We start from the raw sequence: 18,182 nt of genomic DNA, 5'->3' as shown, positions 1-18,182 counted from the left end.
ATCACGTTACATCGAGGATACTATCATCAATTCGTGATGCTTTCGAGAGCGTTACATACAAACAGGGAGAGCAAATTGAAGATCTACAACGAAAGCTTATGATCATAAATATATACGTAAAAGCTCGTTTTTGCATAAAACTTGTTACTAATGCAAATAAATTACTTCAATTTGTTTAAATAACTGCGGACATAGTTTAGATAATTTTAATATAATTTAGTTAATTTTAATATGATTCAGTTAATTTTAATATAATTTAGTTAATTTTAATATAATTCAGTTATTTTTAATATAATTTAGTTAATTTTAATATAAATTAATTTAGTTCAATACGTTTGGTTACTTAGCAGTAGTGCCCGGGTTCACGGGTGTGAGGTTTGTCCAGGTCTTCGACCGGACTCTCTCGACCTATCGACTTGCATCGTAGTGGGAGGGATGGATTCTTACGTCACTCCTGAATACGCTGACCACAGATTCCTACCCACCCCTCATAACCTTTTCCTTCCTAGAACTTCCTATCGTTCCTTTCCTTAAAAAGACTTTCCACACAGCATCCCCAAAGATGACATAGATTTCTTGTGGTCAATTATTTTCTTCAGGGCTTTATGTGTGGGGTTAATGTAATAAATATATTTTTTTCAAATACAATTCAGTTAATTTTAATAGAATTCGACTACTTTTAATATAATTCAATAAATTTAAAAATAATTCAAATCATTTTCATATAATAAGTAAAAGACCATTAAGAATCGAAACGTTACCTTAAATGGCTTGAGCCGTGTTTCGTGACCAGATCTGCATAGCCAGGCACTTCCTAAACTTTCCTCTTCCCCGTCCCTTACCCTGTTTACTTCTATCAGCTTCATAAAATTATTGAATTGGGGATGCCAAAGATTTGCTAACTCGGGGAATTTGGGACTCTTGTGCGGTATTTATGTAAAAATACATGTTATAATAAAAGGAATGCGTTGTTCATTCGATATTGTAATGTATGTAGTTTCTTAAAATTGCTGTCTTTGCCAAATATCTATGTACCTATGCTTGTAGGCAAAATTGTAAATCGATTTGAAGAAGTTGCCAAAAAGTAATGTTTTCTTCTTTAGGTGTTGATAAACATCGAATGTTTTTGTGAAAATTATTTGATTAAGTGCCAATACTTGCTGCATTCGTGAGTCTTTTCGAGATCAGGCATGTGGGCTGTTTGATATTTAAGTCGTGACTAGAACCGCATTGAGTTGTGTGAATAATTGTGAAGTTCATTGAGATCTCAAAAGAGATGTATACGAAGAACGAAGACAACGAGGAACACGGGAACAAGAAGAGCAAAGGTTGGGGAGGGGAAGGAGCAGAAATGCAGCGGGAGAGACACAGAAACACGAGCATTCAATGGCATCATTTGATGAATAAATTATATTTCACATTCTGTTTTGCATTCAAACAAAAGATTCTAAAATAGTTAAATCACCAAATGAAACAATCCATTATATTCAAAATTTACAGAAATAAAAGCAAATGTACTAATTTCGATTGTGTGTCTGTCTGTGTAACTCTAGTTCAAAGACAAGCGATAAAATACCCACCATATAATATTTTAACACAACATTATTTAATCGTCATTTTAAAAATTGGAACTTAAATTTCCAGAATTTAGACAAGTTAGTAATATAATAATTCTGAAGCAATTATCCTTGTTCTCATGTGTTCTTTTACATTTCGATGACATAAGTTGCAAGTCTGGGTCTTAAGTTCAATGCATTTAATTTACCTGTCAATTGCATCTCCCATTCCCGATCGGTCTAATAAAATAACACAGTACAATCCTATTCTAAATACAACCACCCCCGCCCCATTATTTGTCAGGTTGTTTGCCTTTGGTAACAGAATTCCCACCCCCACACCCACCCTATACCTTCGTAGCCTTCCGAACAACCCCGGCGTAATATGGAAACAAATAAATTTTGAAACGGAAAGCCTGGATGTGTACAGACTGTTAAGAAAAGAAAAAAACTCGACAAAATATCAGTTTTTACGAAAAACTTGTGAAAGAAAAACAAATATCATCGATTATTTCCGTTGTTTGGCTATTTCCTTGCACCATTATTATCGTTTTGTTTAACTTCTTCCACCTCGGCTACATCTACGTCAATTGGTACGGGTATAATTATTTAATTCTCTGAATACTATTTCATAAAATAAGAAAACTAATAATACTCAGTTATTTAATTAGGAGTGGATATTTTGGAACACATTGTTAATTAAGTGCAGTCTTTGTCTTGCGTAAACCTATTTCTACACCCGGTTGCTTCTCTTCCGGTTGTCTATAGTCTATACTCTGAACACCACACTCTATACCCCTGTCTATAATAATTATTATTGTCTATGCTGCACTATTGTCTCTATGCTGTGGTTATTGTCTGCATTCACTGTTGTTTGTCTGTGGTTCCGCATTTGTCTGTGAGATCTTTTTTCGAATGCGTTCCGGCGAAGGTTTATAATTTACGTAAATGGTTTAATATTTATCTGCTGGAAATAGAATTGCTGTTGAATCCAATTCGAATGTACATCTGATCAAAGCAATAATGCATTACAATTTGAGCATAATTACTTTATTATTGTCAACAACAAATTGAGCTATTTCGGAATATGATAAGTAAATAAAAATACTAACATTCATTGCATGTGGTTCATAGTATGCTAAGCATAATGTTTTCATAAATAGGAATCCACCATCCTGGAACGTGGCTGCAATTACGTGTCGATTTTTTAAATTCAAAATTTTGCCTTAAAATAACATTAATATTACTCGAATCGGATGTGATAATTATATTTTATTTAACTACCATCATAACTCATAACGAAGGAAACTTAACAAGTCAAAACGCAGTCGGACGTGTAAGCGCCAATCATGGAAAAATGCAATTTTCCTTTCCAAAGACGGCATTGATTCTTCTCAATGATTGATTCGAGATAACGTTTTGCTTGGTAATCCAATTGTCATATCCGGCAGAATATTTTATTAGTAGTTGTCTTTGTAATCAACGGTCATCAACGGGCTACCATTGTGGTCTGTAATGAGTGGCCTGTGAATAAAATTCCCAGTAAAGAATCAATGATAGCTTATCGATGATTATAAATCACTATTGTTATCGATGATTTAATTGAAAGCAGCACGCTTGTAGCGAATTATGTAAACTCTATAAATATATGTGCTATTTTTTCTGGTTGTATTGCAAACTTTTTTTTTTATATTGCGGAGCCAGTGAAACTATGTTCTTATTTTTTTAGGTAAACGTTGAAAATCTGGTCATTATGCATCAGATAGAGTTCAGAATGACAGGATTCAGTAGGGAATACGGTGCGTCAAATCATTAAAGTATGTTGAGTGACTAAAGAAGGAGGAAATGTCGAAGAGGAAGGTTGGGTAGTAATAATAATAATAATGATGATAATTGGTTGATTTATACAGTGCTGTTTTTATGAACAATCACCTCAATTCCACTGTACAATTTATTACGAGTTCCTAGGTGCTATCTAATTTTATTATTTAAAAACAGTTACAGAAAAAACATACTTACTTGGGAGGTCACTTCAAATGAAAACACTTTTATTAAAAAGTTTGTGACTTTGCAAGCAGAGAACACTATTGTAAATACACTAGACATTGATTTTAAATTTGCTCTTTTACTTTTCATAACTAGATTGATATTACATATGTTAGAGGATTAGTGGCAAGAGCAGAGTTGATATTTGTTTTAAAAGACTGGAGAATTTAGGACTCTTTAGGACTGGAGCTTTAGGACTCTTTAGAACTTGAAGCTATGGTTCGATTTTTAAAGGTTGTATTCTACCAGAGAGATGTTAAGGACGGGTTGTTTCGGAGGATTTGAACAATTCATCAAATTTCAACGTTCATTTTCGGGTTCTGTGAAAGTCCTATTCAAGTTCTGTTATTATATCACTGTAGGCTAGTTGCTTGACAAAACTAAAATAAAAACAGAACTTGAAAATGAACGATGAAATTTAATGAATTGTTCAAATTCTCCGAAACAACCCGTCCTAAGAGTATATTTTACAATAGAATGAGTTACTCTCAATATTACTACATATTGTTTTCATACTAAACATTTTATTTTTTATTTTCCACCCTAGGTAATCAGTGTTTGTTTTGTATTGATGCTAATTACAATAATAATATGATTATAAGTTATATCACCTTTGAAAATGGTTATAAATTAATAACAAACGTATCTTTCAATCTTTAAACCTTGCAAAATATATATTATTACCTTTTGTTTTATCTTTTATTGATTAGCACCAGAAGAGTTAAATTCAAGATTAATAAGATATAAACCAGTTCCAGTTATGAGATTACGTAGTATTATGATATAAATAATAATAATATAAGCTGACGCCATGTTAAATAGAATACAATGTAAGGGTTGTATGAGAGACATCTGTTGAATGGTGGAAGTAACATCACACTAGGGGATGTAACACGGCGCTCTGACGACAGATAGCTGAACTAAAATAGGGGTAGTTTGTACGATATTAAACTCCGTGCAATTTACGGTACTCGCTGAATATTATGGAGGTAACATTTGGAATACATCGATTCGTAAGTGTTTAGATATTTAGTATGGAGGAATGAATTGATAATGGTGACGCATGTTGTTGAAATGATTAGGAGAAATCTGATATTGTCGCATAGGAAACCTATTGGAATCTGTCGATTGTTAGATCATATTTCAATAATAATCGTTTCTAATTTCCATCTCAAACAATCTTGTGTTGCGACTTCTATCGATTATTGTTTAGTTTCTATTGAAGTGATGATTGTACATGATTATGTTTTAAGTGATAATTACAGTAAGTTATAGGTATGCATAGAGCGTATTAAGGAATATGTGAGTAAATATTATAAGAATAATATCTGTCTGTTATACGGGTATTTTAATGGAGCCCGCTCTAATGAGCTAGCAGCATTAATCCTGCACTCCTGATTCTGCTCTCCGTCATTTTTTGACTAAGTATATTAGTTTACATTATATATAATGTTTGATTTGGTGGGGAATTACATAGTTTCACAACATTTAATATATCCCTGTCCAAAAGATGTATTTAAATTGAGAAAAACCAGTATTAATTGCTTATTTCCATGATTGAGTATTATTTATGGTTTGCAGTGGAGTATTCAGAAATTAATTATTTAATGCATTTTTTTTAAATTTGGACTCTAGCTTTCTCATTTTCGGAAATATTGTGAGGCTGAAGGATGTGGCAAGAGACGATCGAGAGGAAGGTTGGGAAGTACCTACCTACCTATCTATATATGGTAAAGGCAATATATCGTATCAAACAAGATTTTCATTTGAACAATGGTTAGATAGTGGTTAGTTAACACCAAGTCCATACCGAGATTATAACACCATTTTGTGACAGAATATTTGAAATTATAGGTTTTTTCTTTCAATATGCGTATGATATTTCATTAGTAATTTTATCAAATCACCTACTGAAGGGACTGAAACTTTTAAGCTATTCTCTTAAAAAATATCATTTTGAACATCATATTTTGTAGACAATAGATGTAAAAAGAACAATGTGTCTTTTCTCACAGTGGTAAGTCTGTCAATAATACTCATTGTTAATCAAGTGGGATTTCTTCTAATCGAGATGATTTTCAGTTCCCTAGCAGAGACGTGGCTACTTGTTGGTCCATTTGGAGTCGCGGATTCCTCCGATAATTCTGCGGGTCCAACACCGCTAGGGGAATGCCGGTTCGGCTCCCACGGTCCACAAAGGGACCGGCCGGCTTGGTCCAATGGCTCCCCGATTCTATGGGAATCGATATACCAGGCCACATACTTGCCGAATTGGATTGATGGCTTTAAGGAATGAGATTCTGAACGTTTTCTGATTGAATCCATCGATTCTGGCTTGATTTTCATCATTTATTTAGTTAAGTTTTTTTTAAATTTCTATTTTTTGGAATATTTTTCTCAATTTCAATGTTATTTTGCAAAATATTTTTTTAATTTCCATGTAATTTTGAAATATTATTCTCAATTTCAGTGTTATTTTGAAAAATATTTTTTAATTTCCATGTAATTTTGAAATATTATTCTTAATTTCAATGTTATTTTGCAAAATATTTTTTAATTTCCATGTAATTTTGAAAAATTATTCTCAAATTCAATGTTAAATTGCAAAATATTTTTTAATTTCCATGTTATTTTGCAAAACATTTTTTTAATTTCAATGTTATTTTTCTGAGATCAGCAGTAATCAGCAACAGATTGAGGCAGAATTAGATTGTCTCCAGCAGTGAAATTTCATGTTATTTACAAATACATATATCATATTAATTAGAGAGTATAGAAGACAGAACAAGAAAGGTTGATAATTTTGTCGGCAAGTAAAGACAAGAATTCAATTGCCGAAAAGATCACCACGTAAGTTTTTTGATCATCAAATTAAAGTTTTTATTTTAAGAAATCTGAATAAAAAACGGCGCATTGCATGCCTCCATGTGATTTCACCTTTAATTAGGTTTGATACAGGTAATATCTAATATCCAAACCCCAAACCATCAAATTTTATAAATATTGTCAACAAAATAACGGCACTTCCAGAAAAGGTTGAATCATTAATATTGTAAAAATGCAGAAGATTCTTAATGAAGATTTGGATTTTTGGTGAGTGTACTTTTTTGCTTGTTTGGTTTTTTGGTGATTTGGAAACGTGCTATAATCTAGTGGAGCCAAATGACGTCGATCAGCGTCCGATGATCCAAAGTAAAAAAATCATTAAAAATACATCAGTGTGCCCCGCGGGGAGGGGCAGATAGCACTGGGAGGGGAGGGTCATCTCCCGAGGCGGGGGGAGGGGGAATCTGGATCGATTAGAGACCGGGATCGATTAGGATAGGGGAGGTAAACCACGTAAACAAGCAAAAAAAAAATTTTGGTAATTTTGTCAGAAACAATATTATAAAATAAAAATATTGGATAATGTAAGTTAAGTTAAGATAAGTGTAAGTTATCATATTTTACTAGTAATTATTGAACGGTATCACCCAACAAGTTAAACAATGTAAATAAATTTTTATATTGTATTAATCGTTGATATGATATTTTGAAGCTCCAAATGAGTATATATGTTATGATTTATATATGTAAAATATCTATGTTTGTTAAAGTAGCTTCAGAGTTGAAGGAGGGAGAGTGTAGTATTTGGTGATTGAAAAGGTTCGGGTAGGTTCGGGTTCTACCGAACATAACCGAACGCTACCAACGGCCTCCGGTTACATTGTCGGATCGCGAAGAGCTCATTCTCTCGCTAGACGGCCTTTAGGCAACTTGTTACTTGTATTGTCAGTTTATTATATTCTGAATTAAACAACGTCCGTATATAAGAATCTACGATTATTCAATATATTACCAGATCCTTTCTTCGTTAGAATACTGGAGATTAAGGGCCCAGTATTCTATCCTATAAAACAACGATACGTTACAGTAGCTCATGATGAAAATATGTGAAAAAATATTATGTAGTATTTTTTTCTGAAATTAATATAAATATATTACATAGTGTTTTTTGTTGCAGTTGAGAGGTTTTGGTTTCTGTATATTTTCTATTCGAAAAATTGTTTTAATTTTTGTTTTTGTTTATTTGGTTCAGCGTTCAATGGTTTAGCACCTGCGCTCGGAGATACCTCGAGGTGATCATTAAAGCAGCGATGCCGACACATGGTGACGAGTTCGGCCATTTTTCCAAAAAAATAAATCATTTGTCCGCCGTGCTTTGATGTTGTCTTTCACGACTACCTAATAAAAATCCCACTCTTTTGACCCCGGCGCACGAATCAGTATCCATCTCAGTTGAGACCGATTCGAGAATAAATTGATTAATCCATCAACTTAATGCAATGTCAAATTTCAAATTTAGAATTTAGAATCGGTACTTCTGTTCTTTTTTTTAAAATTAATACATTTTTGTTTACAGGAGAAAGAAGGGGTGACATGGGTAAATCCAAGTTATTATTTACTGAGAAAATACAAAAAAAACAATAGTCACAACCTGGTCACAATTTTACGGTAGTTATAAGAAAAAATATTTACACCAAGGTCATTGCAAAATCTTTAATAACATGATTTTTGTAAGTACTTTATAGATTGTGTGATATGATTTATATTGTTTTAATTTGTAATTGTTAGTATGGTTACCCTATGCTTGTGTCTGATAAGCCAGCACAGGTACCTTGTATTTTAGTGAACAGAAGAATATTATTGTTGCCAACTTACTTACCAATGCTTCTTTTGTTGACATTTTTGTTTTTATTTTTCGTACATTTGTTACTAAAATTTTGTTTATATTTGTCTACCGGTCTCGAAACGACCGTGTCATAAACTTTTCTTTTTTGGGTATAAATTTAATGTTATTATTATATTAAGTTTACGTATATGTATTTTTGTAAATGATATAATTGTAAAGCTGCACATCTTGATACAGGAATGCCCTAGTGAGATGTGCAGAGTAATTTTTTTAATGTTAAAAACTGTTTTTTTGAATAAATAAATAAATTTTTGAAAATTAAAAGTTCATTGAACTTGAATAATTTTACGCATTTTGCATGATTACGCAATCACTTCACGCATGCACCCATGCACCGACATCCAAAATTAATACTTTTAATAGATATTATTGCTGTAAACTCCACACTGTATGAATAACTGTTTTAGTACTTTAACACCATCTTTTGATCTGTTCTCCACTTTTTTTTTGTATTAATTTCTCTTTTTTCGGCACGGTACTAACGACACCTTTTTGGCGATTTGTGAATAATAATAATAATAATAATAATAAGGCACATTCCTGCCGTGACAGATACAAATGCCATCTGTTGAAAAAAATCAAAAGCGGACCGGGTCTTACCGGACAGACTGAAGAGGCTGATTAATCACTAAGTGCTATGTCGAATTGGCTTGGATGAGGGACCCGATGTTTCGATACAATATATTGAAATTAAAAGAAAAAATGGACGCAATTAGTTGATGGGGAGAGATGAGCATTGGAAAGCGGACAGGACGATAGATGTAGAAACAATGAAGAAGAAAAATTAGACACAGAACTCAAAAAAATCATAATTTCAAAAAATTCAACAAAAAATTATCGAAGGTTTGAAAAAGAGAGATTTTTTAGTACTGATGAAAATAAAACAATTACTTTGTTTGTAACCACAATTTTTATTTATTTAATATTCTTTAACCGACAGGTTTAGCTTAGTACAAGCATCCTACTGGATTCCATTCAGCCCTTGAGGTGATTTTCTCAAGAAAACAGCGCTATACAAATAATCCAATAATTATTTTTATTTATTATTATCCTCATGGAATAAAATAAAACTGAAACAGCTTAAGTTTAATAAACAGCTTAATTTTATAACTTGTACTAAGCGAAACCGGTCGGTTATAAAAAATTAAATACATAAAAAATCGTGGTTGTAAACAAAGTAATTGATTTATTTTCATAGAGAGAATTTAATCAAAGTGTACACATAATCGATTTTTTAAACGCCATTGCAACAGTAAGCTCTGGCGTCATTAAATTTGTAAAACCTCTTCACCATAAAAATTGTAGGTGAATGCAACTATTTTCAGCTCGGTTACGACTTAAAATTAAATTAAAATTTCAATAAATTCAAAAAATCACAAAATTTGAAAAAAATGTGTGTTGAAACTTGGGCAAAGCCGGGTACTAACAACTAAATATGTCTATATTATATAAAAAAAATATATATTGTTCAGCGTTTTTTATTGATTATGAGATTATGCGCATGCAGTTATCAGGTCAAGATGTTCCCTGGCCAGATATGTGAGTGATTGCTGAAGTATATAGTAGCATCTTTTGATAAGTACTGTATTTTTTTGGATAAATTTAATTAAAAATATTGAGCTTCACAATAATAAATAATAATTCGCTACGCCTTCTGTGTGTGCCAGTAGGTGTACCTACTCTATCAATCATACGCTGACTTCACGAGAATTGAAATTCAAGTATTACAAACTGTATAAAAAAATATTTAATGATATTTTAATAAAGTTTTACAAATTACCGTTATCCTAGTGAACATCGGAGTTCGATTAATGAATCGATTTAGCCAAAACACATCTTTAAAAAAAGTAAAATGATTCAATTGGTGCTGTAATAAAGAAATAATGACTACCATACTTAAGTTTAAAATGTTGCTATTGTGTGTAGCAATCGCTGAAAGCCTTTTGTGTTGAAAAAACGCAAAAAACCTGAATGTGTCATAAATTCTAGATCATTTCCGATGACCTTCAAAACTTTAGACTAAAAATCTTACAATTCAGCAGACTTCCTCTTGGTGTCTGAACAAACATACCGAAAAAGCAGTCATTAATCAAAATTGATTGAAAATTTAACATGCCAATTCTCGTCAGTCCTAATGATCATTCGAATCCATTATTTTAGACAAACTCAGGTAAGACAATAAAAAAACCCACACGAAATCATTTGTATTTTTTTTGTTGGAGATTAAAAACTCAGATTTAACATTTTCCCTCATCACAATGTAGGAAATCTGAATCATTCAAGTCTTGAAGGCGAACTGGGGGCGTCAGCCATAATTAAATATAGATTTGTGTCGATTCCCATTTTTTGTACATTGCAACGCTGTAATTGGCCGCCATTATCGGAGCCGTTCAATGGAGAAAACTTTACAATCTTCGTGTTATTTCTAAGGTTATTACGGATCATATATCTGAACTCCAATAAGACAGCCACAACGATCTGTGAGAAGCAATATAAGCCACCGAGGAGAAAAGATTAATTCTTGATACTATAAAAAAACAAAAAACAAGGACATTAGTATATTAGGTATGTTTTAAAGTGAAGACAATATGTAGCAATGTTGGTATTGTTTTCACAAGAAGTATATTTAAAAGCTGCTCTTTTTTCAGTTTGTTATGATAAAAATATCTTATCCTAAATGATTTTGGTGATCTTTCGATACATGCTGGATTCCTCGGAAACCCGTATAATTTGATTCTCAAAACATCCTACAATGTCAATCATCTGTAACGAAATTGTCGAATTATAATTCAATTACCAGACTACATTGTTGTAGCTAATCGGTCTTGTGACGCCAGCTCGAAAACAACCTAATAACATGATTATTATTCAATGAATCAAAATCAAACTAATTGGTAATGAAACAAGAGATATAAAAACTGGAATTCAAATGGTATTCAACTTAAATGTTCAATATGAGTGGTCTCACGTTCTTTATTGTAAACACGTGGTTTGGGTTTGGAGAAAACACGAAAGATTTTATAAGATAAGTAAGTTTCGATGGAAGAAAGAGTCTAATTTGTGTGGTTTGTGGTTTCGACTTTAGTGGGAGGAACCGTTGCCCCAACAAAGTGGCATGCAAATCGAAGCAGAATGCTCCAATCGCGTAATCGGCCGATCAGATGGAGCGATCCGAAAGCAAAGGTACTTGTTCGCTCGTTTGGTAGACAGAAGAGTCAGAGTACCGAAACGACACGGTAGTTTAGCCAATCCACTCAGCCGTGACGTAGGCAATTACACACCACCACGAGCTCACCTAACTTACACTACCGTGGAATCTAACCGAAGCCACCTATCCAGCCATTGAATTTAACCAAACTTACCTGAGTATGGAATCTAACATTTAACCAATATTGCAAAGGTATTCGTGCGTTTATCTGAGCGATTAATGGAGTTCAAACAATTGCGGAGATAATCTCAATAAGGTGAACCAACTTTATCGCAGACGAAGAAAATGATAAAGACGAGAATTTTTGTTTTAGTGACCATAAAGAATACCTTTTTAGAGGATGTGGAATGCGAAAAAAAGAAAAATCATATTGTGACCGCAAAAAACTCACAATTGATTATTATCATAAGTTAAAAGTTGTATTTACAAAATAACGTTACATTCAACTTTTGATGATACAAAAAGCTTTTAATTTCACGCTAAATTTAGCTTAAAGATAATATTTCACGTAAAAAACTATTAAATCGAAATGACTGTTTTTAGACGTTAGCCTACGCTTGATTTGTTATGAAGGCTAAGCTAGTTTACTTTTTCAACAAATCCCATAGTTACTTTTACTATTTTGGTATTTACAATACTCATACATGATCAACTTTTTTACGAAAACAAATTCGGAATCGAACCAGCCAACCATTGCCAGTGGCAGAAGAAAAAGGTTAATCAAATTACAACTAATCTCTATTGACTATCGGATCGAATTTGACATCGCATGCAGCAACTTTAATTGATCCTAAATATCAAACGTTGAAAATATTCACTAACACTGCTTCAGCGGGTTATCCAATATTACGAGAGATCTTCGCATCGCTACATTACGGTTTGAAGCCATCCGTTCATATACGTCTTACGAGATTCGAGGGGTATCAGTTCAATATTAATTATGATTTTTCAAGATGGTTCCGTTACACATAACCTTAAAATTTAATATAACGAATTATTAATAGGACACATAAAATGATCTACGAGCAATCATTACTCGATAGCAACATTAAGGTCAATTAGAAGAGTCTAAAAGAATTCCGGCTACTTTTTAAACCTTCCAGTAGTTGTTAGATGATGACTGACCGCTGTTATGTAGCTATGGGTGATCGATTTTTTAAGGTTATTGAATTATCTCCGGGGCAGTTAATTATGGTGAATTCGCGTGTACGTTATTATCAATAGGGGGAATTAAAATTAGATTATCAGGTTGCTTATGAGTGCTATTAATTTGGAGTGTCCATTCAAGCCGTGTTCCTGGCTTCATTAATTATCGGCTGATGCAATATTTCATTGATGTTCTTTGAAATGCCTACCATCTTTTGGTTGCTATATCTTGTTGGACTTTTTAGTTATTTTTCTAGCGTTAGATCGTCGATCAAAAGATTAAATGGCATACCTACTACAATTAATTATGACACTTGAGATCAGGAGATTACTATTTGGAGTTGTGCTAAGGTGATATAATAGGTAGTCGAATTGCTGATAAAGTATTATGCTCATTGTGGGAGAGACCTGCGGCCAAGGAATATAAACTTATTGGAATTACTTTCTATTATTAGAGATTATCAGCATTGAGTCATAGACGGATATGTCAAGAGAATAAGTTGTTTGGACTCACCTGTTGCCAGAACTGTGCCAGTAGATAAATGCGCTCCTTCTTGAAGAGCCAGTCCATGGAGTGAAGGGCGTGTGGCTCTAGGTCCTGCGCGGCAGGTAGCGCCGCTGCCCCCGTGGGGTGCATGCGGGGCTCTGCCTCCCCGCGGCCGCCCACCGCCACCTGTTTCTTAGCTAGGAATGCCGTCTTGAAAACGTTTGAAACCCCCAAATCCGTACTCGCAATTCTTCGTCTTGTTAGTTCAGTTTTTCACAACGACCAATGTTCTTAACTTCATCGTATTAACAGAGCTCGTGAATATCCGAATCAAGATTTTCGTAACGCTGGCTTCTGTATATCTTTGCGTTTTACGTACAAATCAAAGGGGTTGAATAATTATTTCCACTATCGAATCAGAATCTTAGTTCCTTCAGTAATTCTTGACACAGTTGGCTTCCGTGACTGTAGTGTTCATTTGATGTTCGACCTGCGAAGAAAAGAAATGATGAAAAACGTATACATATTCGTGTACGACGGTGAAATATAGTAATGGCAATCAATAATGGGGGGTTAAATGATGTCGGATAGATTGGTGCCTGGGGTTAAGGGGTATATTCGGGGCTCCTGGGGAGGTTGGCTCGCGTGCCATCGTGGGCTTGTCATCGTGCCCCCCTCCCCTCGCGAGCTCAAGCCCAGAGGTGGTTGGGACGGCGCCTTAGGCAATACGCGATAATTCAGGTTCGATTATTAGCGTTTATACCCGACGAAACACGTAACAGTTATTGTGGGTACAATGTACAACTCGTGTACCGCGTAAATTGGAATATCCATATTGTAAGTTTATTATGGTCAGTTTATTGTTTTCTGTACATTGCTGGGCTGGCGGCAGGCGATCAGAGAATGACTCATTTATACTTCTAATACTTGAGACTTCGTATTATTTTATTAGCTAAAATAATTGATATTAGAATAATTGAGTGCCTTGAAGTCTAGACATATCAAATGAGAGCCTTTATTTGAAAACATTTTTTTAATTACACACAAAAAAAATTCTTTGTTTAACAAGAACATACCAATTATTAAAATCAATAAATTAATTCAAAATTAACATATCTTATATCTTAATGCGATCTTACGCGCGCGTAACCAGGAATGATAAAGACATTATTTAAGCTACTGATTTTCGTTCCTCAAAAGACCTTGCGTTTAGCTCTACACTACTTCAAGTCAATCACCAGTTCCACCCACAATAAATTTGTCTCTTCATCGCTATCAGGTTTCTTCGGTCCCGATGTAAAATAAGCCATAAATACACCCCTTCCTTAACCCAATCAACCTCCCCCATTTCTATATCGGGAATATAAAATATAGGAAAAAAGCTCCTCGACATTTATTGTGAAATATCGTGTTGGAAGTACAGTTTTATAAGGGACTCACGTCAAAGTGTATCGCCGATATCGCCGGTCACTGCCTCTTACGTAGGCAGGTACCTACTATTCAAATTCGAACTCCGTAGGGGTCGGAAACAACCCCACGACATATTTTTTTCACCTAACTACCCTGTACCTGCTTTTTCTACTGGCTTATTCATACATCATGCTTCGTATAAAGTTCGATACCAGTATGATTCCAATGCCAAAATTGATACTAAGTTTGATTCCAAATTTCAATGTTGTTCATTCCTAAAGGAAGTTAACTGATAATCTTAATTAATTTGATATGCTAAAAATAGTGCAACAAAATATACTTGCAATAAAAATTTGTATAATTTATTTGAAACAGCAAATTTATTAACAAGCTGCTTCCGTTGGTTAAAAATCCATAATGAGATGTATTCTTTTAATTAAGTGAAGGAATAATAATTACTTGATTGAATCAAAGTAAAACAAATAATTTGAATGAAAAATTTATACTGAAAATTACCCATTAGATCATTTTTAATACGAATTCTTAATATCAAATTTCTGACTGGAGCTGTCAATTTATATGACAGAACGGTTAATCTGGATTAAATTTAATCAGAGGCCGGATAACCGAGAGTCTAGGTGCTATTGTTAGGTTGATATAATTATATACAAAATCGATTTTTTTTATATCTATGATTCGTTGACCATTGGTTGTCGGGAAAGAAATATTTCTCTGCGTTCGACGTAGGGCCAAAAAACCTCACCTGCCACGTTCTCTATCGTGATTCCGATCGAAGATAGGTTAGGTTAGACAATATAAAATATATGTTTGGCAATTTATTACCGCAGAAGTCTTGGCGGGGGTGACTTGGCCGTGTATAGGTTTGATTTGGACCTGTATTGGAGTGTATTGGGGTGATTTAGACCGGTATTATTGGGGCTGATTGGGGAAGGGGTAGCCGCTTGCATGTGACGATCTGCGCTAATCAATGGAGCCATGATTAATGGAATTATTATTCCTAATTTGAATATTTTAAAATTTTGAACATTTAAAACTCGAATGGAATGAAATAAAAACGTTTGGGTAAAGGTAGTTCAAAGGAGGTAATGTTTATAGAAACCATGTAAGGTAAATACCTAATTCAAAGAAGGGGGAGGAGAAAGGCAAAACAACGACTGAAAAGAACTTGGATGCTCAGATCTGGTCCCTTAACTATGCTAAAGCCACTTCAAACAACATTTGAATCTGAATGTTGGGCTGTCTCCAGGTATCTACTAAGAGAACATTTCACTGTGCAACAAAATGAACTCAAATGAAGGGGTAAATAGAAAGGTGTAACGTCAAAAAACACGCATTTGTTTGAACACACACACTCCTTGCTTCATTAACACCCATACATGTTCTTCTATTGGCATGATATACTAAGTATTTAAAAAAATATATATATCTGAGTATAGTACAAGAGTCACAACTGTTCACAACCGTCTAGCGCTAGTGAGACTATGGCATCCACAATTGAGAAAGGAAAGGAGATGGTGAAGTGCCTGACTATTCAGCACTGGTCACCGATACGGCTAAAGCCATTTCAAGCAACGTTCAATTCTAAATGGCGACCTTTCATCAGGGCTATGAGAATAACTTATTCTGGATTGCGCAAGGAGAAAAATGATTCTGTTCAAAAGTGAGAGCATGCCAATTTCCTGATAAAATATTAGTCATTTAGAATATACCGAGAACACGTGTTTTTTTCCAAATAAATATAATGGTGGAATGCGACAAAATCAGTACGTCATTAACGATATCAATATTTGTATGAATACGTGTTCCGCAGTCCCAATAAAACATTCGCTATTAACTGATACTTTGCTCGAACTTTTAACTCAATGGAACTTAATTGGTCTAGAATATATGAATGTTTATTGTTATATTTTTTACTGTACGACTGTTTGCTTCCTAAATAAAAAGAAATGAAAAAAAACTGTCAATTTATTCGTTAAAGCCTTGCAGTCCCGTTTTTATCAGGAAAATCAATAATTTGACAAAATTTTAAATAAATGAACAGAATTTTATATCAGTAAGTTTTCTCCTTGTGCAGCAAATATTACAAACATGTTAAAATAAAATAAATTTGCACACGTCGGGATTAGAGCGAGTGACATACGTTGAAAAATCATATGCAAACAAAAAACATTAATAATCAATAAACATCAATTAATAGGTAAGTAGGTACCTACCTAGTTTAAGATTTAGGTTTATTTTTGGTAAAGCTGTTTACTTTTTAGTAATTGGGTTGTCAAAATTAATTATGGAAACGTGTTCTTAACTTATTTGTTGTATTTTCCGAAGATTACCATATTATATTTAAGTTCATATTCTGTTACAGATATAACACGGAGTTAATCCTCGGTTCCCCCAACGCGCTGTTAGGCAATTTATAGCACCCCAAGAACATTTCCAATGCAGCACAATATCATAATTCAACGAGATTTCTTAATAAGAATGGCTCCCCACCATTCGGGTGAGAAATAACTGTTACTGACGATTTTATTTATATTTATATTATACTAAAGAGATGTAAAATAATAATAAAACATATTTAAAAAAATAAATAAAATTGAACAAAAATAATTGAAAATTGCCATAGCCGAGAATCAAACCCTAATCAACTGTTTGGAAATCAAATTTTGTTAAACATTATTAAACCACCAACTATTATACGAACGGCAGCATAAATTCATGATATTTAGGTACTGAAGATAAGAATGATGCAATTAGTAATTTTACGTAGGTAGATATAACACGGTAGGTAGGTAGATATAACACGGAGTTAATCCTCGGTTCCCCCAACGCGCTGTTAGGCAATTTATAGCACCCCAAGAACATTTCCAATGCAGCACAATATCATAATTCAACGAGATTTCTTAATAAGAATGGCTCCCCACCATTCGGGTGAGAAATAACTGTTACTGACGATTTTATTTATATTTATATTATACTAAAGAGATGTAAAATAATAATAAAACATATTTAAAAAAATAAATAAAATTGAACAAAAATAATTGAAAATTGCCATAGCCGAGAATCAAACCCTAATCAACTGTTTGGAAATCAAATTTTGTTAAACATTATTAAACCACCAACTATTATACGAACGGCAGCATAAATTCATGATATTTAGGTACTGAAGATAAGAATGATGCAATTAGTAATTTTACGTAGGTGATACTCACACCATTTCCGAATTATATTGTATTGTTTAATATTTATTGAATTATTATTTTTCGGAATAACTTATTGAGTAAAACCTCAAATTATAATATTTAAATATTGAAGACAATATTAGTGATTTTTAAACGCAAATCTGAAACAGAAAAATCAGAAAAGGAAACGGTCACATCTGGGACTCGAACCCAGGACCCTTGTCTTTCCGGGACAATGCTCTACCAACTGCGCTAATGGGACCCTATCCTCAGATGTGACCGTTTCCTTTTCTGATTTTTCTGTTTCAGATTTGCGTTTAAAAATCACTAATATTGTCTTCAATATTTAAATATTTATTGATATCTTTCATTAGGTTGGTAGGTACCTACTTACTTA

The 18,182-nt window shown here is 33.4% G+C and overlaps 1 protein-coding gene across 4 annotated transcripts in view; it reads right to left on the bottom strand.

Annotated features, from left to right (window-relative positions):
• LOC149413188 (homeobox protein cut-like) overlaps positions 1-18,182 on the bottom strand; it is a 212,117-nt gene that overhangs the window by 183,147 nt on the left and 10,788 nt on the right. For all 4 annotated transcript variants that reach the window (XM_089645380.1, XM_089645382.1, XM_089645379.1 and 1 more), the window contains exon 2: positions 13,203-13,665. In XM_089645380.1, the coding sequence (XP_089501506.1) occupies positions 13,203-13,325 (123 nt within the window). In that variant the 5' untranslated portion in view covers positions 13,326-13,665. The remainder of the gene's footprint in view (positions 1-13,202; positions 13,666-18,182) is intronic.

The sequence above is a fragment of the Hesperophylax consimilis genome, chromosome 22 (genome assembly GCF_061612785.1).
Source record: "Hesperophylax consimilis isolate HC1 chromosome 22, BYU_Hcon_1.0, whole genome shotgun sequence".
In the NCBI taxonomy this organism is placed as follows: Eukaryota; Metazoa; Arthropoda; class Insecta; order Trichoptera; family Limnephilidae; genus Hesperophylax; species Hesperophylax consimilis.
This window is presented reverse-complemented; position numbering and strand designations above follow the sequence as displayed.